Here is a 25,175-nt window from a genome sequence, read left to right on the forward strand (position 1 = left end):
AAGTCTAGCAACAGATAAAGGAAAAATTCTGTCAGAGGCATGGTTTTACCATGTCAGTGTCACCCCATTTCATGTGGCATGGTCTACATGCATGCATGCATGCATATATATATATATATATATATATATATATATATGTGTATATATGTATGTATATATATATATATGTATATGTATATATGTATATATGTATATATGTGTATGTATGTATATGTGTATGTATGTATATGTGTATGTATGTATATGTGTATGTATGTATATGTGTATGTATGTATATGTGTATGTATGTGTATGTATGTATATGTGTATGTATGTATGTATATATATATGTATATATATACATGTATATATACATGTATATATGTAATCAAGGTGTACAAGCAGGTGTGTGAGTGACTGCGTTTGTATGACTACCTGTGTGTCTGATGCTGAGACTCCACCTACAGGCTGGGGAAGGGACGAGCCGGGGCACCTTGTATTTGTCATCACAGTCACCACCCCCTTGCTGGCCTCCCCCACCTCCCACGTCAACACCCCGGGAGGAGAAGCGCTCATCTCATGCATCTCCTTCACATTTTGAAGATGCACATGAGAGTGGTCCATCACACAGTAAGCGCCGCTACCGAGCCAGCCCCCTCAGGTATGATAGAGGGAAAATCGGCGTGGGCCACAATTGGCTTCATGTGTCGCTCGGTAATACATTGCTTCAACAGTTCAGTGTACGCTATCATGGCCTAAACTCTCTCGGCATTTGATGTTGGTGCTGAACTAGTGAGAAAAATTAATGTAATTAAATGTATGTGCAAAGATAACTCGGGATCTTTATCTTAACGTACAGTATATGGTATCAAACTTACCATTTTTCTTCCTTCATACACTGGAAATTATTCACCCTTCTTAACCCGTATTTGCCATATATAGTGCTTTGTTGTAGCCATATAAGCTTCAGATGCCATCCTCATATTAATAGCAATACAATGGAACCTCTACTTGCGAGTGCATCCACATGCGAGTTTTTCCAAATACGAGCAGTCGATGGGTTGATTGTTTTGCTTTCATATGCTAGCAAAATTTCTATAAGCGAGCAGACCTCAAGGCAGGTGAAGGGCTCTTGCTCTTGATCTTGGGAATTGTATCTCATTTGTTTGTTGGACTATCTTATTGAAACTTGGGCAATGTATGATGGAAAGATGTTTCTTAACTTACACCAAAAATGAAAGAAATCAGAGCATAAATAATGGGGTTCACTTCTCAGCAATTAGCCACCCCTTAGCAGTATTTTCGTTTGGTTTTTATGGTTGTGTTCTCGTTTTTTTGGTCTCATTTGATAGAATGGAAGATCTATTACAGAAATAGATATGATTTTGATTGCTTTCATGACAAAAAGTACCTTGAAATTGAGCTCAACATAGGAGAAATGTTACTGTCCATTCCAGTATGCAGTAGTGAATGGGTTGACATTATTTATACAATTATTGCAATAAGGCATAACAGTAAATCTTATGTTTTTTGTGTGAATAAAAATTTCTAATTATTTATATTGTAATAATAATAATAATAATACATATAATAATAATAGTATAATAATATAATACATATAATAATAATAATACGTATAATAATACATATAATAATTATATATAATAATGTACTACATAATAATTATAATAATAGACAGCTTCAAAAGGCCGTCACTAGATGGCACTGTTTACCACAACAAAGAGGGAGCGGTTGTGGCCGCCTCCACCTGTTACATAATGACATTTTATTCTAGAGTATATACCAGGTTTCTATGTTATTTATATTGTTTATTATTTCATATTAGATGAACCGTGATAGATAAATAAGCCATAGAGTTGATAGTGAAATATTCAAGGAGTATTTTGTCCTGTCTCCAGACAAACTCTCGTCCACCGCCGACACCGCCCATACCACTACATGAATTACATATTTTATTAATTTTAGAATATATATCAGGTTTCTATGTTATTTATATTGTTTATTATGTCATATTAGATGAAGTGAGATGGATAAATAAGCTGTAGAGTTGATATTAGCGAAATTATTAAAGTACAGTACAGAATTCCACTGGAACGGATTAATTACATTTCAGTTAATTTAAATGAGGAAAATTGGCTGTACAAACGAGCAAATCCAGTTGCGAGCAAGGTCATGGAACGGATTAAACTCGCAAGTAGAGGTTCCACTGTATTGGCCTGTAATTGTTTATATTGTATTTTATATAAAATTTATTGATCACCTCTATCTGGCTTTTTTTTTTTCACTGAAAAATTTAGGCATAAAACAGGCTTTCTTATAGTTTTCTTTCTGAAATAAAACTCATTATGTGTAATGATGACTATATTGTTTACCATATACAGTATGCAAGTGTGTACTCTTCATAACCTTTAGGTAAGCATGGCTGGTATTTAAATATCTTTAATTTAAAAATGTTAATAAAAGAACTGGTCTGGACTAGTACTAGCAGCTACTTCATATCTGTTATTCTTGGTCAAAGAAGGTGGCTGATGCAATGGATGCTTACAGAAGTGTGCGTCCCAAACACCGTGACCATAGAGAACACCGGGGCAGTACCTCTCCACCTTACCCAAGTACAAGTAGCGGGTGGAGCGTGACACCAGTGAACCACCCTCACCCCCATCAGCATACACATCCTCACCCACATCCTCACCCTCATCCACATCCTCATCCACATCCACATCCACATCCTCATCCACATCCACTACCCATGTCAAACTCTATTGCTCCCGCCCTTCCCCCGGCTCTCTCCCCACAGGTGAGTCTGGCCACATGTAGAATATCTGCGGTGTGATGTCTGTAAGAGTGCCGGCTTGATGCCTTGTTAGGGAGGTACTGCATGAATCCAGCAATTTTTTTTTTTTTTTTAAGCATATGTACAACCAAAAATAAAAGCTAGGCTCCTATGACTTCTTTTCAACCTGTACCCAAACTACATAAAACTGTAGTATTCTATTAACACTCCTTAAAATCAGTAGAATCATTTGAACATCCTAATCCACTACTATAGTTGGGATAAATAATAAATTACATACAAATTTTAGTTTCCTGTTTAGCTTATCCCGTGGATGTGTTAGCATTTAGATGAAGCACCAAGTGATACCTCACCTGATGTTTGTATTTGATGCCTTGTCAGGCATAAAGTACAAACCTGGGAGTCATTTCTCAACAGTAAATGGCAAAAGCAATGGAATAACATTAGAAAAATAAAACTCAAATCAGTCAAACCATATAATAAAAATGAACATTTCCAAACTTTATCAAAACAAAAAATTTAAATTTTCATTGCTTGGCACTGTGCTTTTACTCTTGAGTTTGTGGTTTTAAAGTTTAAGAAAATAGCTCGAAGATTTGTAGTTCTTGTGTGGCAGGGAAAAGTTTAACAGGTCATCTGAGCAGGTGCATACATAAACATACATTTGCCACAGGCAACACTATTTGAAGCACTGCATAGTAATCTATAATATCCCTACTTCTCTACTGTTTCTACATTTTTGTCATTATTTTCCCACTAATAAACTTCTGTGTAGATCAGATCATGACCTCGAAGTTCAGTAAAGCAGGTAAGTTATATGGAGCATACTCATATCTCCACCTGGGGCTGACAGATTTCCTTACCCTTAGGTTGAAGTATCAGGGAAAACCATCTTGTCATAAATTATGATAGAAGAGCCAGTGCTGAATTGATGAGGTGTTGTTGGTTAAATTTATTTTATTTTATTATCACACTGGCCGATTCCCACCAAGGCAGGGTGGCCCGAAAAAGAAAAACTTTCACCATCATTCGCTCCATCACTGTCTTGCCAGAAGGGTGCTTTACACTACAGTTTTTAAACTGCAACATTAACACCCCTCCTTCAGAGTGCAGGCACTGTACTTCCCATCTCCAGGACTCAAGTCCGGCCTGCCGGTTTCCCTGAATCCCTTCATAAATGTTACTTTGCTCACACTCCAACAGCACGTCAAGTATTAAAAACCATTTGTCTCCATTCACTCCTATCAAACACGCTCACGCATGCCTGCTGGAAGTCCAAGCCCCTCGCACACAAAACCTCCTTTACCCCCTCCCTCCAACCCTTCCTAGGCCGACCCCTACCCCGCCTTCCTTCCACTACAGACTGATACACTCTTGAAGTCATTCTGTTTCGCTCCATTCTCTCTACATGTCCGAACCACCTCAACAACCCTTCCTCAGCCCTCTGGACAACAGTTTTGGTAATCCCGCACCTCCTCCTAACTTCCAAACTACGAATTCTCTGCATTATATTCACACCACACATTGCCCTCAGACATGACATCTCCACTGCCTCCAGCCTTCTCCTCGCTGCAACATTCATCACCCACGCTTCACACCCATATAAGAGCGTTGGTAAAACTATACTCTCATACATTCCCCTCTTTGCTTCCAAGGACAAAGTTCTTTGTCTCCACAGACTCCTAAGTGCACCACTCACTCTTTTTCCCTCATCAATTCTATGATTCACCTCATCTTTCATAGACCCATCCGCTGACACGTCCACTCCCAAATATCTGAATACGTTCACCTCCTCCATACTCTCTCCCTCCAATCTGATATTCAATCTTTCATCACCTAATCTTCTTGTTATCCTCATAACCTTACTCTTTCCTGTATTCACCTTTAATTTTCTTCTTTTGCACACCCTACCAAATTCATCCACCAATCTCTGCAGCTTCTCTTCAGAATCTCCCAAGAGCACAGTGTCATCAGCAAAGAGCAGCTGTGACAACTCCCACTTTGTGTGTGATTCTTTATCTTTTAACTCCACGCCTCTTGCCAAGACCCTCGCATTTACTTCTCTTACAACCCCATCTATAAATATATTAAACAACCACGGTGACATCACACATCCTTGTCTAAGGCCTACTTTTACTGGGAAAAAATTTCCCTCTTTCCTACATACTCTAACTTGAGCCTCACTATCCTCGTAAAAACTCTTCACTGCTTTCAGTAACCTACCTCCTACACCATACACTTGCAACATCTGCCACATTGCCCCCCTATCCACCCTGTCATACGCCTTTTCCAAATCCATAAATGCCACAAAGACCTCTTTAGCCTTATCTAAATACTGTTCACTTATATGTTTCACTGTAAACACCTGGTCCACACACCCCCTACCTTTCCTAAAGCCTCCTTGTTCATCTGCTATCCTATTCTCCATCTTACTCTTAATTCTTTCAATTATAACTCTACCATACACTTTACCAGGTACACTCAACAGACTTATCCCCCTATAATTTTTGCACTCTCTTTTATCCCCTTTGCCTTTATACAAAGGAACTATGCATGCTCTCTGCCAATCCCTAGGTACCTTACCCTCTTCCATACATTTATTAAATAATTGCACCAACCACTCCAAAACTATATCCCCACCTGCTTTTAACATTTCTATCTTTATCCCATCAATCCCGGCTGCCTTACCCCCTTTCATTTTACCTACTGCCTCACGAACTTCCCCCACACTCACAACTGGCTCTTCCTCACTCCTACAAGATGTTATTCCTCCTTGCCCTATACACGAAATCACAGCTTCCCTATCTTCATCAACATTTAACAATTCCTCAAAATATTCCCTCCATCTTCCCAATACCTCTAACTCTCCATTTAATAACTCTCCTCTCCTATTTTTAACTGACAAATCCATTTGTTCTCTAGGCTTTCTTAACTTGTTGGTTAAATATGCATATTAAAAACATCACTTAGCTGATAATACTGTGAACAAGCACCAAGAATATCAAACTGATGAATAAGTTGCATTCCTAATTTGTAATTTACAATCTTTTCCTAAAGAAAACATTTTTTTTTTTTTTCAAATTCAAGTTTATTTCCATATTGGAGTATCCAATGTGGAGGTAATCATGGGCAGGTAAGAGTACCTGGCAATCTCACATCTGAGCCCCTTTAATTTTTAACATGCTGTTTATGCTTCACTATAAGCTGCAAGGGTTTGGTCTTAATTGACTTCTGGTAACCTCTTGGTATACTGTATGTACTGTACACTACTATTCAAATTCAGATTTGTATTTTTTTTTTATGCTGCACAAAGCTAATGTAGTTTACATGTAATAAAACATTGTTAGGCACAAAAGAAATCTACTATTATGCAGCCGCATCTCAGGCAAACTAATCCTAATGCTTAATCCTTTCACTGCCTAGACCCCTGATCTGAAACTTGTCCACAGTGTCCAAGAATTTAAAAAAAAAAATGATTTTTCTTATGAAATGGTAGAGAATCTTTTTCTGAAGGTAATAAAACAAAAAGCACAAATTTGATCAAAAGTTCATGAAATTGCACTTTCACAAATTTTGCTGTGTTAGTAATATTTACGCATTGGCGATTTTGCCTACTTTGAGTCCTATTTTAGGCCAATTACTTGTTCTGGTTGAACGAGTCTGTTAAGTAGAATGTACTATGCATTAATTAAAGTTATATGCACACGAAGAAGGGTAGCTAAATGAACAATGATATACTTTAAGTATGACTATTTTTTTTTCAAACTGATCCAGTGATCTTTAGTTAATTGGGGTTTCTGAGACATACAATTATATGCACAATAACGTAGCTAATATATAAAAGTTACAATTTTAAAAGTATGATTTATTATACTGTGCAGCACTGTACTGTACATATATCATTGGGAGCAGCAACTTTCAACTAGTGGGTGTCAGGTGTTATTGTTAAGTTGAGTCTGACCTCCATCATTGTATGAAAATGTTTTAATACTTCTGGTGAAGGAATCTTGATCCAAGGAATTGAAGCTACCTTCCCCTTCCTCATATCAAACCTAATTATTTACCATCTGAGGCACTGTATGACCCTTATGGATTTAGCACTTTGCCATGAACAGACTACATAAAATGCTGAAGGGTTGTAAATTACATACTTGTGATCAAAACCAAAATATTCTATTTCAGCCATTAATGTTATCATTAACCCTTTCAGTGTCCGTGCCGTAGATCTACGGCTTTACGTTGAGGGTCCAAACCGTAGAGCTACGCCATGAGCTCAGCTCACTCTGATAAGCTGTGAGTGGTAAATTTGGGCCTAGATATGAGAGAATACATCTATGTGGTATGTGTGCACCACATAAAACAAATCCTGCAGCACACACTGCATAATGAGAAAAAAACTGAGACCGTAATTTTCGATTAAACCAGCAACTTTGCAGTATTTTTTGTATGTTTATTATAGGTATATTTGCGATTTCTTGGTTTCATTTGATAGAATGGAAGATATATTACAGAGTAATGGAAGATATATTACAGAAATAGAGATGATTTTGATTGGTTTTAGTACTGAAAATGGCTTGAAACTGTGCTCAAAGTAGCGGAAATGTTAAATTTTTGCCAGTGTTCAAGAGTAAACAAATGACCTCACACGTTTAATACACACCAGCTGGTGGATCTAATATACGTTCACAAATGTGCTGATATTATTTATACAATTATTACAGTATTGCATGACAGTAAATCTTCTGTTTTTTGGTTTGAATAAAAATTCATTATGTGAATTAAAAATCAAAATGGAATTCATTTGTAAAGCCTGAAAACGTAACTAATGAACAGATGAAATGTTAGTTTAGTGCCAGGAATGCCTGCATTGTTTATTCTGGACCCTATTTTGAAATTGGAATATTTTGAACTTTGCACTAAATTCGCCAAATTACCAAATTCCAGTCACTTTATTTTGTAGTTGAAACAGTCAAAGTCGGCAAAATCACTTGATGCGTAAATATCGCAGACACGTCAAAATTTGTGAGAGCATAATTTTCGTCAGTTTTCCATCAAATTTCGTACTTTTTGCTTTATTACCTTCAGAAAAAGATTCTATACCATTTCATAAGAAAAAATAACAAAACTATTTTTTGAAAATTCTTGGACACAGGTGAGCACTTTGAAATTTGGCCTCTGGACCCTAAAAAGGTTAAGCAGTATAATATTTAGAGAAGTTTGTCAAAAAGTTTTGATGTGTTTGATATCACAACCCTTCAAAGGGTGCCAGGATGCTCAGAGAAGGGCTCCTGATGCAAGGAATGTGAGTTATCCCACTTCCTCAGATCAGACCTGATTACCTCTCATTTTGTAAGTGCAGTATGAATTTTAGGGGTTCAGCACTTGTCTCTGAACACTGTACCTAATAATAATAATTGATTTCATAAGTACAGGGAGTCAAGAGGTACAGTGGAACCTCGGTTTTCGTCATTAATTCGTTCCAGAAAGTCTGATGAAAACTGAAGCAATATTTCCCATAAGAAATAATGTAAATCCAATTAATCCATTACAGAAACCCTAAAGTATTAACAAAAAATACATTTTATAGAGAATAACTATAGTTTTACATACAGAAAACAATGAGAAATAAATATAAAGGATTAATGAAATGGATAAATGAACATTTAACATCACTTTTACCTTTATTGACGACTCTTGTTGGCATATGGAAGACAGCGAGGAGGGAAGAGGGGGAAAGGTTGTCTCTACCACCATCACAACCACTACCACCCTCTACCACCATCACAACCACTACCACCATCACAACCACTACCACCCTCTACCACCATCACAACCACTACCACCCTCTACCACCATCACAACCACTACCACCCTCTACCACCATCACAACCACTACCACCCTCTACCACCATCACAACCACTACCACCCTCTACCACCATCACAACCACTACCACCCTCTATCACCATCACAACCACTACCACCCTCTACTACCACCACAACCACTACCACCCTCTACCACAATCACTACCACCCTCTACCACAATCACTACCACTCTCTACCACAGTCATTATCACCCTCTACCATCATCACAATCACTATCACCCTCTACCACCACCACTACCACCCTCTACTGACGAGAAACAAAGCCAGACTGACTCAGAACACGTGGGATGCTTAGTGTGGGCGAGGTTGGACATGTTCAGTACAGCGGACCACTGTCAACTTGACAAAAACCGAGGTGATGACCGAAAACTGGGACAAAATTTTGACCAAAAAGTAGTCAAAACCCGAATTCAATGAAAACCAGGGCAAACAAAAACTGAGGTTCCACTGTAATTGTGTTATGCTGAATGTTATTACCATAATGCTGTGCATTACTAGGTTGCAAGTCTCTGTAAATATCATGTACCTTCTTTTTCTAAAAGACAAGTAATTGTATAAAATGAATACAGTGTAATAGAATAGGCAAAGATAGCCATATGAGGATTTAGTGTTGTTATTTTTTTATATACTCCTCTCGGCTTCATTATGTCTTAAGCTGTACAGTACTTATCGTACGACACTCTGCAGATTGTTGACATCGCAATTCTACAATGAAAAACACCCAACTGAACACAGTGGTATTTGATATTATAGGCTGGACCCTCGCAACCCCCAGATGAAGAGGACAATGACCATAGCGGGTACAACAGTGGAGACGAATATGAGCCGTTTGGGTGGAACCTAACTGCTGATCAGTGGGAGGAGGTAGGTTGTGGGTCGTTATGTATAACAGGAAGTAGGCTGTCACTTTATATATAACAAGGTTAGGCTGTGCATAACTCATTTATGTACAGTATTGTTAAGAAATAAGGCTAGACAGGGATGGCCTCTATATTATTCTTGTAGCAGTAAATATATTAAGGGCTTTAAAATGAACTGAGGAAGGATAACAGCTCTTAGCCTGTAAAATTGATTTGTGTAAAAAAAAAAAAATTGCTACAAATGAGTATCTATGAAAATAAAGATACCCAACTGTTGTACTTGTGTCTAACTTGTCTACTTGTTGTTATTGTATACTATTAATATAATTATATTTTTGTTCATGCAGAAAGAGCGAAGATTTGAAAAGAAGATGAAGAAAAAGGGTCTCATGATTAAGAAGATGCGTGAAGATGGTGCTTGTCTTTTCCGTGCCATCGCTGATCAAGTTTATGGTGATCAGGATATGCACAGCAGTGTTAGAAAAAACTGCATGGATTATGTAGTGAGTCTCTCCAGATTTTAGTCGCATGTGTGTATAACTTCTCCGTGGGGAAGTGGAACAGAATTCTTCCTCCGTAAGCCATGCGTGTCGTAAGAGACGACTAAAATGCCGGGAGCAAGGGGCTAGTAACCCCTTCTCCTGTATAAATTACTAAAGTTAAAACGAGAAACTTTCGGTTTTCTTTTTGGGCCACCCTGCCTTGGTGGGATACGGCCGGTGTGTTGAAAGAAAAAAAAGTGTATATAACTGTTGATTATAGTGTTGAATATATTTCCTAAATAACCGATAATTTTGAAAGGACTTTTAAGAGGTTTGGTCCATTCTGGACCATTATCAATTTCATTTCCAAATTAACATTGTAACTTATTCTGTGTAGAATAAATATTCCTGACAAGTTGCTGGAGTGTGAGCAGGTTAATATTTTCTAAAGGGATTCAGGGAAACCGGTTAGTTGGACTTGAGCCCTGGAGGTGGAAAGTACAATTCCTGCACATTAAAGGAGGGGTTTGGGATATTAGCTGTTATGAGTGACATTTAAACTGTTGTATATGAGTGCCTCTGCAAAGACAATAATTATGTGGAATGATTTTGAAAGTGTTGAATGATCGTAAAAATTTTCCTTTCTTTTATGAGTCATCCTGCCTCAGTGGGAGACAACCAACGTGTTAAAAAAAAGTGTGTATGTTTTCTAGAAGTCCTTGCCATATGTCCTGTATAACAATAGATGTAGACAATGAATTTTGCACTATAGAGACCTGAGACTGAAGATAAGCTTTTCTTCACAGGCCCTTAATGAAGATGCTTTTGCTCCCTTTGTATCCGAGAACTTCCAGACATATGTACAAAGAAAGAGACGAGATGACTGCTTTGGCAACCACATAGAATTAGCAGCCATGTCAGAAATGTATAACCGTATCATCGAAGTATATTGCTACAGTGTAGGTGAGTAATGAAATTCTACAGCAAGATATATTACTGCAGTGTAGATGGGCATTAAAGCATAGGTGCTAGGATATGTACTTAAGTCATTTGTCATAGATACAAAAATAAGAAGAGCTTTGATTCACAGACTTAATATGTAAAAGTAGAAGCAGGTTATTGTAATGACATAAAAACAATTTAGAAAATACAGCCTTTGCTGGCATGCATGTATATTTATACTATAAATATTTTTCAGAACCTATCAACAGTTTCCAAGGTAGCCTAGAGACTGACAATGAGCCTATCCGGTTAAGTTACCATATGGGCACGCACTATAACAGCCTGGTGGACCCCTTCAAGGCCACCATTGGTGTAGGTCTGGGTCTGCCGGGCTTCCAGCCAGGTCAGGCAGAGAAAAATTTAATGAAGGAGGCAACCAGGCAGAGTGAGAACGTTCATCTGGAGCAGGTCAGTTTCACCACAATACTTAACATGTACATTCTTCTTCGTCAAACTATCCTTGTTTTACGTTTATATCCTTATGCATTACCTAATAAACCTGTAATATTGTATATTTAACACAAATAAGTAAAGCAAATCCTTTCATTAATGGACAATAGGGGCAAGGGGGGTGTACAATTTTGCCAATACAGTGGACCCCCGGTTAACAATATTTTTTCACTCCAGAAGTATGTTCAGGTGCCAGTACTGACCGAATTTGTTCCCATAAGAAATATTGTGAAGTAGATTAGTCCATTTCAGACCCCCAAACATACACGTACAAACGCACTTACATAAATACACTTACATAATTGGTCACATTCGGAGGTAATCGTTATGCGTGGGTCCACTGTAGTCCGAAACTTTTGAATTTTGAAATTAATTTTTATGATTGTCTGGTTGTCTTCTGAATGAGTAGGCTTTCTGATACTTCAAATGACAACTGGACAATAAGAATATGGGTATTGTAGCCTGTAGTAGTACAGTACTATACTGTATAGTAATTATATTACTGTACATAATTTACAGCAATTTTTACTTACCTTTCCACATTGGAGAAATGAGGCGTAAACCACAGTGATTGATAGTGAGGACTCAGAATAACTTTTATTCTGAGTCAGAGGAGCTTTAAAGCTCTACTAGATAAAATGTAAACATCATCTACAGATATCAGACGGTGTTTCTTAACGTCACATGCCTCGCATAACCGTGCCACTGAGATGCCAGACTTGACTTTCTCTGTTAACATTGAGAACCACACATTTCCTCTTGCCACCACCACATGATTTACAAGCCATTGTTAATTGCAGTTGACTTAGTATGTTAATAAACTTTTACAAAGCACTAAATCCAGGAAAAATTGGAAACTAAATAATGAGTGTGAGTGCACAAACAATGAATTGCATGGGTGGCTTATGACTCAGGAAACAAGAAAAACACAAGTCCTGGATATGACTTCTCTGGCCCATACCAGACAAACATCAGAGTTGGACTGATATTTCAGAAGACAGCTAAACACTATCACTATTGACAAAATCCAGAATTACAGACTTTTTTTCATTTTACCAATACTTCCAATGTTTGTTCAGCCAATTTTTTTTTTTTTTTTTTGTTCGAAATTGTGGAAATTCACTGAGGTGTTTTACTGTAACTTAAAAAAAAAAAAGGATGTTGAATAACTTTGCAAATTATGTGTTAGAATCTTTACTGACCTATTGAGCCATTATATACATGTTACAAATGTGGTTATTTAATATTGTTACTTGATTTTAATACACAAATCTCTTGTTGAGCAGGTCATGTACTGACCATATGAGCAAATCGCTTCCATTGACTGGACTTGATTACCCTCCATTTCCCAGGCTCTCTCTGATTCTTATGATGCTTCCTCCTAAATAGGGAGGAGTATATGGAGAGAAAGAGAGAGGTTAAGAGAGTGGTGAAGCAGTGTAAAAAGAGAGCAAATGAAAGAGTGGGTGAGATGTTATCAACAAATTTTGTTGAAAATAAGAAAGTTTTGGAGTGAGGTTAATAAGTTGAGGAAGCCTAGGGAACAAATTGATTTAATTGTTAAAAATAGAAGAGGAGAGTTATTAAATGGAGAGTTAGAGGTATTGGGAAGATGGGGGGGGAGGGGGGAATATTTTGAGGAATAGTTAAATGGTGATGAAGATAGGTATTACAACCCAGGAGTCCCTAAGGCCTGTTATCCTGGGTATAAAGGGAGCAAAATAAACACAGCAGAAAAACTTTTTGACTTGTATTATCCTTCACCAATTTAGAACAGAAGTATGTACACTATATACACTATGTACAACAATAGGTATTAGTGCACTTCACGGTAAGCAAGGCAGAATAGAAGCCACTAGAGAGCAGAACGTGCTTCAACCAGCTCTAGAATGGGAATAACAAGGGCAGACAGGTGAGTGGTACCCACATCACCTCTGCAATTGCCAAAACCATCTTCTTATTGGCTGGAACCTGGGTACTGGTTGAACAACGGGGCCCCATCGTTAACTCTTAGCACCTGGTTCGCTGGTTGGGAGAGAGAGCCTTTCAATGAGGGTGTGTACATGTGCCGAATAAAGGTTACGTACTCTTTGCATGCCACAATAGGGAAGCTCTGATTTCGTGTGTAAGGCAAGGAGGAATAACATCTTGGAGTGGGGAGGAGCGAGTTGTGAGGGTAGGGGAAGTTTGTGAGGCAGTGGGTAGAATGAAAGGGGGTAAAGCAGCTGGGATTGATGGGATAAAGATAAAAATGTTAAAAGCAGGTGGGGATATAGTTTTCGAGTGGTTGGTGCTTATATTTAATAAATGTATGGAAGAAAGTAAAGGGTGTGATAAAAGAGAAAAAGGTAGCTTATGAGAGGATTTTACAAAGCAGAAGTGTTATACGAAGAGTAGAGTATATGGAGAGTAAAAGACGGGTGAAGAGAGTGGTGAGAGTGCAAAAGGAGAGCAGATGATAAAGTGGGAGAGGCACTGTCAAGAAATTTTAATGAAAATAAGAAAAAAATTTGAAGAGTTAAACAAGTTAAGAAAGCCTAGGGAACGAATGGATATGTCAGTTAAAAATAGAGTAGTGGAGTTAGTAGATGGGGAGATGGAGGTACTGGGTAGGTGGCGAGAATATTTTGAGGAACCTTTAAATGTCGACGAAGGGAGGCGGTAATTTCATGCGCTGGCCAGGGAGGTATACCATCTTGTAGGAGTGAAGAAGAGCAGGATGTGAGTGTGGGGGAAGTACATGAGGCATTATGTAGAATAATAGGGGGTAAAGCAGCTGGAACTGACAGGATCATGACAGAAATGTTAAAAGCAGGGGGGATATAATGTTGGAGTGGTTGGTATTTTTGTTTAATGTATGAAAGAGGGGAAGGTACCTAGGAATTGGCAGAGAGCATGTATAGTCCCATTATATAAAGGGAAGGGGGACAAAAGAGATTGTAAAAATTATAGAGGAATAAGTTTACTGAGTATACCAGGAAAAGTATACGGTAGGGTTATAATTGAAAGAATTAGAGGTAAGACATAATGTAGAATTGCGGATGAGCAAGGAGGCTTCAGAGTGGGTAGGGGATGTGTAGATCAAGTGTTTACATTGAAGCATATATGTGAACAGTATTTAGATAAAGGTAGAGAAGTTTTTATTGCATTTATGGATTTAGAAAAGGCATATGATAGTGGATAGAGGAGCAATGTGGCAGATGTTGCAAGTTTATGGAATAGGTGGTAAGTTACTAAATGCTGTAAAGAGCTTTTATGAGGATAGTGAGGCTCAGGTTAGGGTGTGTAGAAGAGAGGGAGACTACTTCCCAGTAAAAGTAGGTCTTAGACAGGGATGTGTAATGTCACCATGGTTGTTTAATATATTTATAGATGGGGTTGTAAAAGAAGTAAATGCTAGGGTGTTCGGGAGAGGGGTAGGATTAAATTATGGGGAATCAAATTCAAAATGGGAATTGACACAGTTACTTTTTGCTGATGATACTGTGCTTATGGGAGATTCTAAAGAAAAATTGCAAAGGTTAGTGGATGAGTTTGAGAATGTGTGTAAAGGTAGAAAGTTGAAAGTGAACATAGAAAAGAGTAAGGTGATGAGGGTATCAAATGATTTAGATAAAGAAAAATTGGATATCAAATTGGGGAGGAGTAGTATGGAAGAAGTGAATGTTTTCAGATACTTGGGAGTTGACGTGTCGGCGGATGGATTTATGAAGGATGAGGTTAATCATAGAATTGATGAGGGAAAAAAGGTGAGTGGTGCGTTGAGGTATATGTGGAGTCAAAAAACGTTATCTATGGAAGCAAAGAAGGGAATGTATGAAAGTATAGTAGTACCAACACTCTTATATGGATGTGAAGCTTGGGTGGTAAATGCAGCAGCGAGGAGATGGTTGGAGGCAGTGGAGATGTCCTGTCTAAGGGCAATATGTGGTGTAAATATTATGCAGAAAATTCGGAGTGTGGAAATTAGGAGAAGGTGTGGAGTTAATAAAAGCATTAGTCAGAGGGCAGAAGAGGGGTTGTTGAGGTGGTTTGGTCATTTAGAGAGAATGGATCAAAGTAGAATGACATGGAAAGCATATAAATCTATAGGGGAAGGAAAGAGGGGTAGGGGTCGTCCTCGAAAGGGTTGGAAAGAGGGGGTAAAGGAGGTTTTGTGGACGAGGGGCTTGGACTTCCAGCAAGCGTGCATGAGCATGTTAGATAGGAGTGAATGGAGACGAATGATACTTGGGACCTGACGATCTGTTGGAGTGTGAGCAGGGTAATATTTAGTGAAGGGATTCAGGGAAACCGGTTATTTTTGTATAGCTGGACTTGAGTCCTGGAAATGGGAAGTACAATGCCTGCACTTTAAAGGAGTGGTTTGGGATATTGGCAGTTTGGAGGGATATGTTGTGTATCTTTATACGTATATGCTTCTAAACTGTTGTATTCTGGGCACCTCTGCAAAAGCAGTGATAATGTGTGAGTGTGGTGAAAGTGTTGAATGATGATGAAAGTATTTTCTTTTTGTTTTCTTTTTGGGGATTTTCTTTCTTTTTTGGGTCACCCTGCCTCGGGGGGAGACGACTGACTTGTTGAAAAAAAAAAAAAAAAAGTTTACTGAGTATACCAGGAAAAGTATATGGTAGGGTTATCATTGAAAGAATTAGAGGCAAGACAGAATGTTGGATTGCAGATGAGCAGGGAGGTTTTAGAGTGGGTAAGGGATGTGTAGATCAAGTGTTTACATTGAAGCATATATGTGAACAGTATTTAGATAAAGGTAGGGAAGTTTTTATTGCATTTATGGATTTAGAAAAGTCATATGATAGAGTGGATAGAGGAGCAATGTGACAATGTTAAAAGTATATGGAATAGGTGGTAAGTTACTAAATGCTGTAAAGAGTTTTTATGAGGATAGTGAGGCTCAGGTTAGGGTGTGTAGAAGAGAGGGAGATTACTTCCCAATAAAAGTAGGTCTTAGGCAGGGATGTGTAATGTCACAATGGTTGTTTAATATGTTTATAGATGGGGTTGTAAAAGAAGTAAATGCTAGGGTGTTCGGGTTGTAAATGCTGCAGCGAGGAGGCAGTTGGAGGCAGTGGAGATGTCCTGTCTAAGGGCAATGTGTGGTGTGAATATTATGCAGAAAATTCGGAGTGTGGAAGGCGGGGTAGGGGTTGTCCTCGAAAAGGTTGGAGGGAGGAGGTAAAGGAGGTTTTGTGGGCAAGGGGCTTGGACTTCCAGCAAGCGTGCATGAGCATGTTAGATAGGAGTGAATGGAGACGAATGATACTTGGGACCTGACGATCTGTTGGAGTGTGAGCAGGGTAATATTTAGTGAAGGGATTCAGGGAAACCGGTTATTTTTGTATAGCTGGACTTGAGTCCTGGAAATGGGAAGTACAATGCCTGCACTTTAAAGGAGGGGTTTGGGATATTGGCAGTTTGGAGGGATATGTTGTGTATCTTTATATGTATATGCTTCTAAACTGTTGTATTCTGAGCACCTCTGCAAAAACAGTGATTATGTGTGAGTGAGGTGAAAGTGTTGAGTGATGATGAAAGTATTTTCTTTTTGGGGATTTTCTTTCTTTTTTGGGTCACCCTGCCTCGGTGAGAGACGGCTGACTTGTTGAAAAAAGAAAAAAAGTATGGAAGAGGGTAAGGTGCCTAGAGATTGGAAGAGAGCATGCGTAGTTCCTTTGTATAAAGGCAAAGGGGACAAAAGAGAATGCAAATATTATAGGGGAATAAGTCTTTTGAGTATACCTGGTAAAGTGTATGGGAGAGTTGTTATTGAAAGAATTAAGAGTAAAATGGAGAGTAGAATAGCAGATGAAAAAGGAGGCTTTAGGAAGGGTAGAAGGTGTGTAGACGAAGTGTTTACAGTGAAATATATAGGTGAACAGTATCTAGATAAGGGTAAAGAGGTTTTTGTGGCATTTATGGATTTGGAAAAGGCATATGACAGGGTGGATAGAGGGGCAATGTGGCAGATGTTGCAAATGTATGGAATAGGAGGTAGGTAATTGAAAGCAGTAAAAAGTTTTTGAGGATAGTGAGGCTCAGGTTAGAGCATGTAGGAGAGAGGGAGATTATTTCCCAGTAAAAGTAGGTCTTAGACAAGGATGTGTGATCTCACCATGGTTGTTCAGTATATTAATAGATGGGGTTGAAAGAGAAGTGTATGCACGGGTGTTGGCAAGAGGTTTAGGGTTAAAAGATAAAGAACCTAACACATAGTAAGAGTTGTTACAGTTGCTCTTTGCTGATGACACTGTGCTTTTGGGAGATTCTGAAGAGAAGTTGCAGAGGTTGGTGGATGAGTGTGGTAAAGTATGTAAAAGAGGAAAATTGAAAGTGAATACATGTACGTATAGGAAAGAGTAAGGTGATGAAGATAACAAAAAAAATAGGTAACGAAAGATTGGATGTCAGGTTGGAGGGAGAGTGTATGGAGGAGGTGAATGTATTCAGATATTTAGGAGTTGACATGTCAGCAGATTGGTCTATGAAAGATAAGGTGAATCATAGAATTGGCGAGGGGGTAAAAGGTGAATAGTGCACTTAGGAATCTGTGGAGACAAAGAACTTTGTCCATGGAAGCAAAGCGGGGAATGTATGAGTATAATGATATCAGTGCTCTTATATAGGTGTGAAACATGGGTGGTGAATGTTGCAACAAGGAGAAGGTTGGAGGCAGTGGAGATGTTGTGTCTGAGGGCAATGTGTGGTGCGAACATAATGCAGAGAATTCGTAGTTTGGAAATCAGGAGGAGGTGCAGGATTACCAAAACTATTATCCAGAGGGCTGAGGAGGGGTTGTTGAGGTGGTTTGGACATGTAGAGAGGTTGGAACAAAATAGAATGACTTCGAGAGTGTATAAATCAGTAGTGGAGGGAAGGCAGGATAGAGGTCGGCCTAGGAAAGGTTGGAGGGAGGGGGTAAAGGAAGTTTTGTGTGCAAGGGGCTTGGACTTCCAGCAAGCATGCATGAGCATGTTAGATACGAGTGAATGGAGACAAATGATTTTTAGGACTTGACGTGCTGTTGGAGTGTGAGCAGGGTAATGTTTATGAAGGGATTCAGGGAAGCCGGCAGACCGGACTTGAGTCCTGGAGATGGGAAGTACAATGCCTGCACTCTGAAGGAGGGGTGTTAATGTTGCAGTTTTATAACTTAAGTGCACCTCTGTCAAGACAGTGATGGAGTGAATGATGGTGAAAGGTTTTCCATTTTTTGGGCCATCCTACCTTGGTGGGAAACAACTGATGTGTTAATGTAAAATAAAAAAAAAATATAATAATACAGAAACATTTTTTCAGGCTATGTTAGAAGACAAAATCAGAGCTACAGATTTTGAGGCCACAAGCGAGGCTATAGAAGAGCAGGTTGCCCGTGAGAGTTACCTTCAGTGGTTACGAGAAAACGATCAGCGCTCCAAAGGCCAGGTGAAGATATGCATTTTTGAGCAGGCACAAAACAAGTTCTATAGCATTCTAAGAATGTTTTAACCCTTGAGGATGAAGGCTTGTACATAAATTACTGATTAATACATATAACCCTTGATTATCAATCTGCCATTAATCCTTCATCACTTCTTTATCTTGTCTTTTAAGAGTTTTTCTATCTGCTTATCCCTTCATGGGGGTTCCCTGATTCCAGTGAGGGGCTCTTGATCCAATAAATTGAATATCTTTCCCTCTTCTTGATCAAACCTAATTGCATCCATTACCCAGGTACTGTATGACCCATAGTGCTTCCTCCTGTATATAATATAGTATTAACACTTTAATGTATCTGTTTATATCAGTATCTTTACCACCTGTTGATTTCCTTCTTTCCTATGATTAATTTGACTGTTTTCTTGCTCTTGTATCTTAACACACACACTGTTATTGCTTCTTATCTCACTGTAGTATTATGATTTGAAAATTAGGTTATTGAAGCCTGATTGCTCTGTACTAACATATTGTAGAATTTTTTACATAAAATTAGTTCTTTAGTAGTTTTTATTGATACGGTTGAAGGGCTCTTGATCAGAAGAATTGGAGCTATCCTCTCCTTCCTCAGATCAAGCATGATTACTTCCCATTCCCTTGCAATGTGTGACCCTTGATGGTATAAAAAGTGTTCATTATTATAGATACTAGTGTTTGACTGTGTGGTACTGCCTGGAGCATGGTTTAAGGCACTGCTGAATCCCAGAATTTATTATCAAAGAGAGGCTGGAGCAAAATATGATAACTCAAGAGTGTATAAATCTATAGTGGAGGGAAGGAGGGGTAGGGGGTTGTCCTAGAAATTGTTAGATGGAGGGAGGTAAAGGAGGTTTTGCATGCAAAGGGCCTGGTCATTCAACAAGCTTATATGAGTATGTTAGATAGGAGAGAGTGGAGGCAAGTAGTTTTTATGAAATCGTGCTGTTGGAGTGTGATCACGGTAACATTTATGATGGAATTCACTGAAAGCTAGTTAGCTGAACTTTAAGTCCTAGTGGTGGGATGTGCAGTGCCTTCACTCTAAAGGAGGGTTGGGGATGTTGCAGTGTGGAGGGGCATCAGAGCTATAGTGTTGGCACACCTCTAGCAAGACAGCAGTTATAGAGTAAGTGATGGTGAAAGTGTTTATTCTATTTCAGGTCACCCTGCCTTGGTGGGAGACGACCAGTGTGTTAAAAAAATCTTTCTTTATAATCTTTTCTAGTAATTTGCATGATAGGAAGTCGTCTAATATTACAATGTTTTTGCCCTTGAGTGTATGCTAATAAAATATATTATTAATAGCAGTAGTATTTTTAGATACAGGTGTCCCTAGCTTCATGTAGTAGAAACTTTCTAGGCCTTTGGTAACTGTTCTAAGCTGAATCAGACCATCAACATTTAATGCCACATAAAAAGAATCTTCAGTGTGTTTTGCAAACTTCACCAACATACATACGAACTTACTGACAGAAATGGGACATCACATAATACTAAATACATATTGAGCAAACCCACACGAAGTGATGGAAATTTTTATATACAGTACTGTTTATGATTTGATTAAATTTCTTTCCTTTCATTTTCATAGCGATCTCCCTCTTCACCGTCGGGCTCCAGCTCCAGTGATCGCTGTACTCGAGGACGCTCCTCGCCTATCCATCAAAGCTCTCAGGCAGAAGGATCCACGGAAACTTCTCGTAGCTCCCCTCGTTCATCCCCTTGCACCACTGAGTTGGCTAGGTTATCACCTCGTAATTCCACTTCGCCTCGTGGATCCATGTCGCCTCGTAGTTCTACATCTCCTCGTGATTCAACATCACCAAGGAGTTCCTCTTCACTTCGTGGATCATCAAGCTCCAAAGAGACAAGCTCTGAGCCCAACCATGACCCAGCTGTTCCTGGCTCCTCCAAAGACCCAATGCCCTCATCCTCAGGATATTCCTCCATAGGAGACTTCACTGTTAATGAAAGAGCATCTTTCCTAAATCACCTTCCTCCTAACATATTTGGTAAGCATCTCCCAAGTAAAATGTGATGTTTTTTATATATATTATTGTCATAACACTGGAATTCTTAATTTGGTATTGTACTACTGAAACTAAATTATACTGGCAGTATAAAGATCTGTGATTATGATCATGATATTGATAGTCATCATCATTACTACCCTATTACTTTCATATGATAGGGAGACATTTGACAAAGATTGTAAAGCAGTGTTGGGAAAATTATTTTAAAGCAAATTGACACCTGATCTTTCACACCACCTTCCGTGCTCTTGAGCATCAAGAAAAACTAATATATACTGTAATGCATCACTAACGATAAGCAAAACATGGACTGCAATATTTTGTTTCCTAGACTGATCACAAAGTAATTTACACACTCAAAAATTGTTAGTCATGTGCTCAATACCTCAAGACAAACTTTTTCCTTCATCTGCCTGTCTTTCTAGTGCAGTGTGTGTGTACCTTTCATCCACTTAACTATATGGCTAATAATAAGTGAGAAAAATGGCCAGGGGTCCCTCATTTATGAACTAATGTTAGATTTGTCGTGATTGAACTTAGAAAAGGCTCACGAGAAGTCCAAGCCTCCTTTACCCTCTCTCCCAACCTTTCCTAGGCTGACCCCTACCCTGCCTTCCTTCCACTACAGATATATATTTTGTTCCATCCTCACTAAATGTCCAAACCACCTCAGCAACCCCTCTTCAGCCCTCTGGATAATACTTTTAGTAACCTCACACCACCTCCTAGTCTCCAAACAAGCAATTTTCTGCATAATATTCACACCACACCTTGCTCTCAGACATAACATCTCCACTGCCTCCATCCTTCTCCTTGTTCCAATATCCACCACCCATGCTTCACACCCATACTCGCTGTTTTCTTCCTTGGATAACGTTCTTTGTCTCCTCGGTGCACCATTCACCTTTTTACCCTTGTCTTTCATAGACCCATCCACTGAAGAGTCCACTACCAAGTCATCTTCAATGCACCGGCCATATCCCATCAAGGCAGGGTGACCTAAAAAGAAAAACAGCCTTCTTTTTAAATTTAGTAATGTATACAGAAGCAGGGGTTACTAGCACCTTGCTCCCAGTCTTTTAGTCACCTCTTATAATACGCACGGCTTACAGAGGAAAAATTCTTTTCCACTTCCCCATGGAGATAAGAGGAAATAAGGAAGAGTTGACTTGTCAGTGGATGGGTTTATGAAGGATGAGGTTAACCGGTGAATTGATTGATGAGGCACAAAAGGTGATTGGTGCATTGAGGTATCTGTGGAGACAACGTTATCCATGGAGGCAAAGAAGAGAATGTACGAGAGTATAGTGATACCTGCATTCTTGTATGGGTGTGAAGCATGGGCTGTAAATGTTGCAGTGAGGAGGTGGCTGGAGGCAGTGGAGATGTGTCTAAGGGCAATGTGTGGTGTAAATATTATGCAGAGAATTCTTAGTGTGGAAATCAGGAGGAGGTGTGGAGTTACTAAAAGTATTATTCAGAGGGCTGAAGAGGGGCTGTTGAAGTGGTTTGGTCATTTAGAGAGAATGGAACAAAGTAGAATGATTTGGAGATCGTATAAATCTGTTGGGGAAGGAAGGCAGGGTAGGGGTCATCCCTGAAAAGGTTGGCGAAAGGGGGTAAAGGAGGTTTTTGTGGGCAAGGGGCTTGGACTTTCAGTAAGCATGCGTGAGGGTGTTAGGAATGAATGGAGACGAATGGTTTTTGGGACCTGACGAACTGTTTGAAGCGTGAGCAGGGTAATATTTTGTGAAGGGATTCAAGGAAACCGGTTAACCAGACTTGAGTCCTGGAAATGGTAAGTACAGTGCCTGCACTTTAAAGGAGGGGTTTGGGATATTGGCAATTTGGAGGAACATCGAAGCTGTCATATCTGAGCGCCTCTGCAAAGATAGTGATTATGTATGAGTGATGGTGAAAGTGTTGAATAATGATGTAAGTTTTTTTTTCTTTTGGGATTTTCTTTCTTTTTGAGTCACTTTGTCAACTTGGTGGGAAATGGCCGATGTGTTCAAAAATAAAAAAAGATTAATTAAGAAAATAAAGAAAACTCAAATGTACGTGTGTTAGTTACCATTTTGTCCTAGGCACATGTCGATTAGAAACTAGGCCTGTTGTATATGCGTGCGTGCGTGCGTGCGTGCGTGCGTGCGTGTGTGTGTGTGTGTGTGTGTGTGTGTGTGTGTGTGTGTGTGTGTGTGTGTGTGTGTGTGTGTGTGTGTGTGTGTGTGTGTGTTAGTTAGTTACCATTTTGTCCTAGGCACATGTCGATTAGACACTAGGCCTGTTGTATATGCGTGCGTGCGTGCGTGTGTGTGTGTGTGTGTGTGTGTGTGTGTGTGTGTGTGTGTGTGTGTGTGTGTGTGTGTGTTACCATTTTGTCCTAGGCACATGTCGATTAGACACTAGGCCTGTTGTATATGCGTGCGTGTGTGTGTGTGTATGTGTGTGTGTGTGTGTGTGTGTGTGTGTGTGTGTGTGTGTACGTGTGTACTCACCTAGTTGTACTCACCTATTTGAGGTTGCGGGGGTCGAGTCCGAGCTCCTGGCCCCGCCTCTTCACTGATCGCTACTAGGTCACTCTCCCTGAGCCGTGAGCTTTATCATACCTCTGCTTAAAGCTATGTATGGATCCTGCCTCCACTACATCGCTTCCCAAACTATTCCACTTACTGACTACTCTGTGGCTGAAGAAATACTTCCTAACATCCCTGTGATTCATTTGTGTCTTCAGCTTCCAACTGTGTCCCCTTGTTACTGTGTCCAATCTCTGGAACATCCTGTCTTTGTCCACCTTGTCAATTCCTCTCAGTATTTTGTATGTCGTTATCATGTCCCCCCTATCTCTCCTGTCCTCCAGTGTCGTCAGGTTGATTTCCCTTAACCTCTCCTCGTAGGACATACCTCTTAGCTCTGGGACTAGTCTTGTTGCAAACCTTTGCACTTTCTCTAGTTTCTTCACGTGCTTGGCTAGGTGTGGGTTCCAAACTGGTGCCGCATACTCCAATATGGGCCTAACATACACGGTGTACAGGGTCCTGAATGATTCCTTATTAAGATGTCGGAATGCTGTTCTGAGGTTTGCTAGGCGCCCATATGCTGCAGCAGTTATTTGGTTGATGTGCGCTTCAGGAGATGTGCCTGGTGTTATACTCACCCCAAGATCTTTTTCCTTGAGTGAGGTTTGTAGTCTCTGACCCCCTAGACTGTACTCCGTCTGCGGCCTTCTTTGCCCTTCCCCAATCTTCATGACTTTGCACTTGGTGGGATTGAACTCCAGGAGCCAATTGCTGGACCAGGTCTGCAGCCTGTCCAGATCCCTTTGTAGTTCTGCCTGGTCTTCGATCGAGTGAATTCTTCTCATCAACTTCACGTCATCTGCAAACAGGGACACCTCAGAGTCTATTCCTTCCGTCATGTCGTTCACAAATACCAGAAACAGCACTGGTCCTAGGACTGACCCCTGCGGGACCCCGCTGGTCACAGGTGCCCACTCTGACACCTCGCCACGTACCATGACTCGCTGCTGTCTTCCTGACAAGTATTCCCTGATCCATTGTAGTGCCTTCCCTGTTATCCCTGCTTGGTCCTCCAGTTTTTGCACCAATCTCTTGTGTGGAACTGTGTCAAACGCCTTCTTGCAGTCCAAGAAAATGCAATCCACCCACCCCTCTCTCTCTTGTCTTACTGCTGTCACCATGTCATAGAACTCCAGTAGGTTTGTGACACAGGATTTCCCATCCCTGAAACCATGTTGGCTGCTGTTGATGAGATCATTCCTTTCTAGGTGTTCCACCACTCTTCTCCTGATAATCTTCTCCATGATTTTGCATACTATACATGTCAGTGACACTGGTCTGTAGTTTAATGCTTAATGTCTGTCTCCTTTTTTAAAGATTGGGACTACATTTGCTGTCTTCCATGCCTCAGGCAATCTCCCTGTTTTGATAGATGTATTGAATATTGTTGTTAGGGGTACACATAGCGCCTCTGCTCCCTCTCTCAATACCCATGGGGAGATGTTATCTGGCCCCATTGCCTTTGAGGTATCTAGCTCACTCAGAAGCCTCTTCACTTCTTCCTCGGTTGTGTGCACTGTGTCCAGCACTTGGTGGTGTGCCCCACCTCTCCGTCTTTCTGGAGTCCCTTCTGTCTCCTCTGTGAACACTTCTTTGAATCTCTTGTTGAGTTCTTCACA

The 25,175-nt window shown here is 39.8% G+C and overlaps 1 protein-coding gene across 2 annotated transcripts in view; it reads left to right on the forward strand.

The window, feature by feature from the left end:
• Positions 1–25,175, forward strand: part of LOC128698036 (OTU domain-containing protein 5-A) — a 43,631-nt gene that overhangs the window by 1,974 nt on the left and 16,482 nt on the right. The window contains exons 2-9 of one of the 2 annotated variants that reach the window (XM_053790088.2): positions 447–640; positions 2,548–2,797; positions 9,434–9,544; positions 9,888–10,043; positions 10,829–10,985; positions 11,221–11,432; positions 18,789–18,914; positions 20,536–20,956. In XM_053790088.2, the coding sequence (XP_053646063.1) occupies positions 447–640; positions 2,548–2,797; positions 9,434–9,544; positions 9,888–10,043; positions 10,829–10,985; positions 11,221–11,432; positions 18,789–18,914; positions 20,536–20,956 (1,627 nt within the window). The remainder of the gene's footprint in view (positions 1–446; positions 641–2,547; positions 2,798–9,433; positions 9,545–9,887; positions 10,044–10,828; positions 10,986–11,220; positions 11,433–18,788; positions 18,915–20,535; positions 20,957–25,175) is intronic. The other variant, XM_070097502.1, reaches the window with a different exon arrangement.

Source organism: Cherax quadricarinatus, chromosome 58 (assembly GCF_038502225.1).
Source record: "Cherax quadricarinatus isolate ZL_2023a chromosome 58, ASM3850222v1, whole genome shotgun sequence".
In the NCBI taxonomy this organism is placed as follows: Eukaryota; Metazoa; Arthropoda; class Malacostraca; order Decapoda; family Parastacidae; genus Cherax; species Cherax quadricarinatus.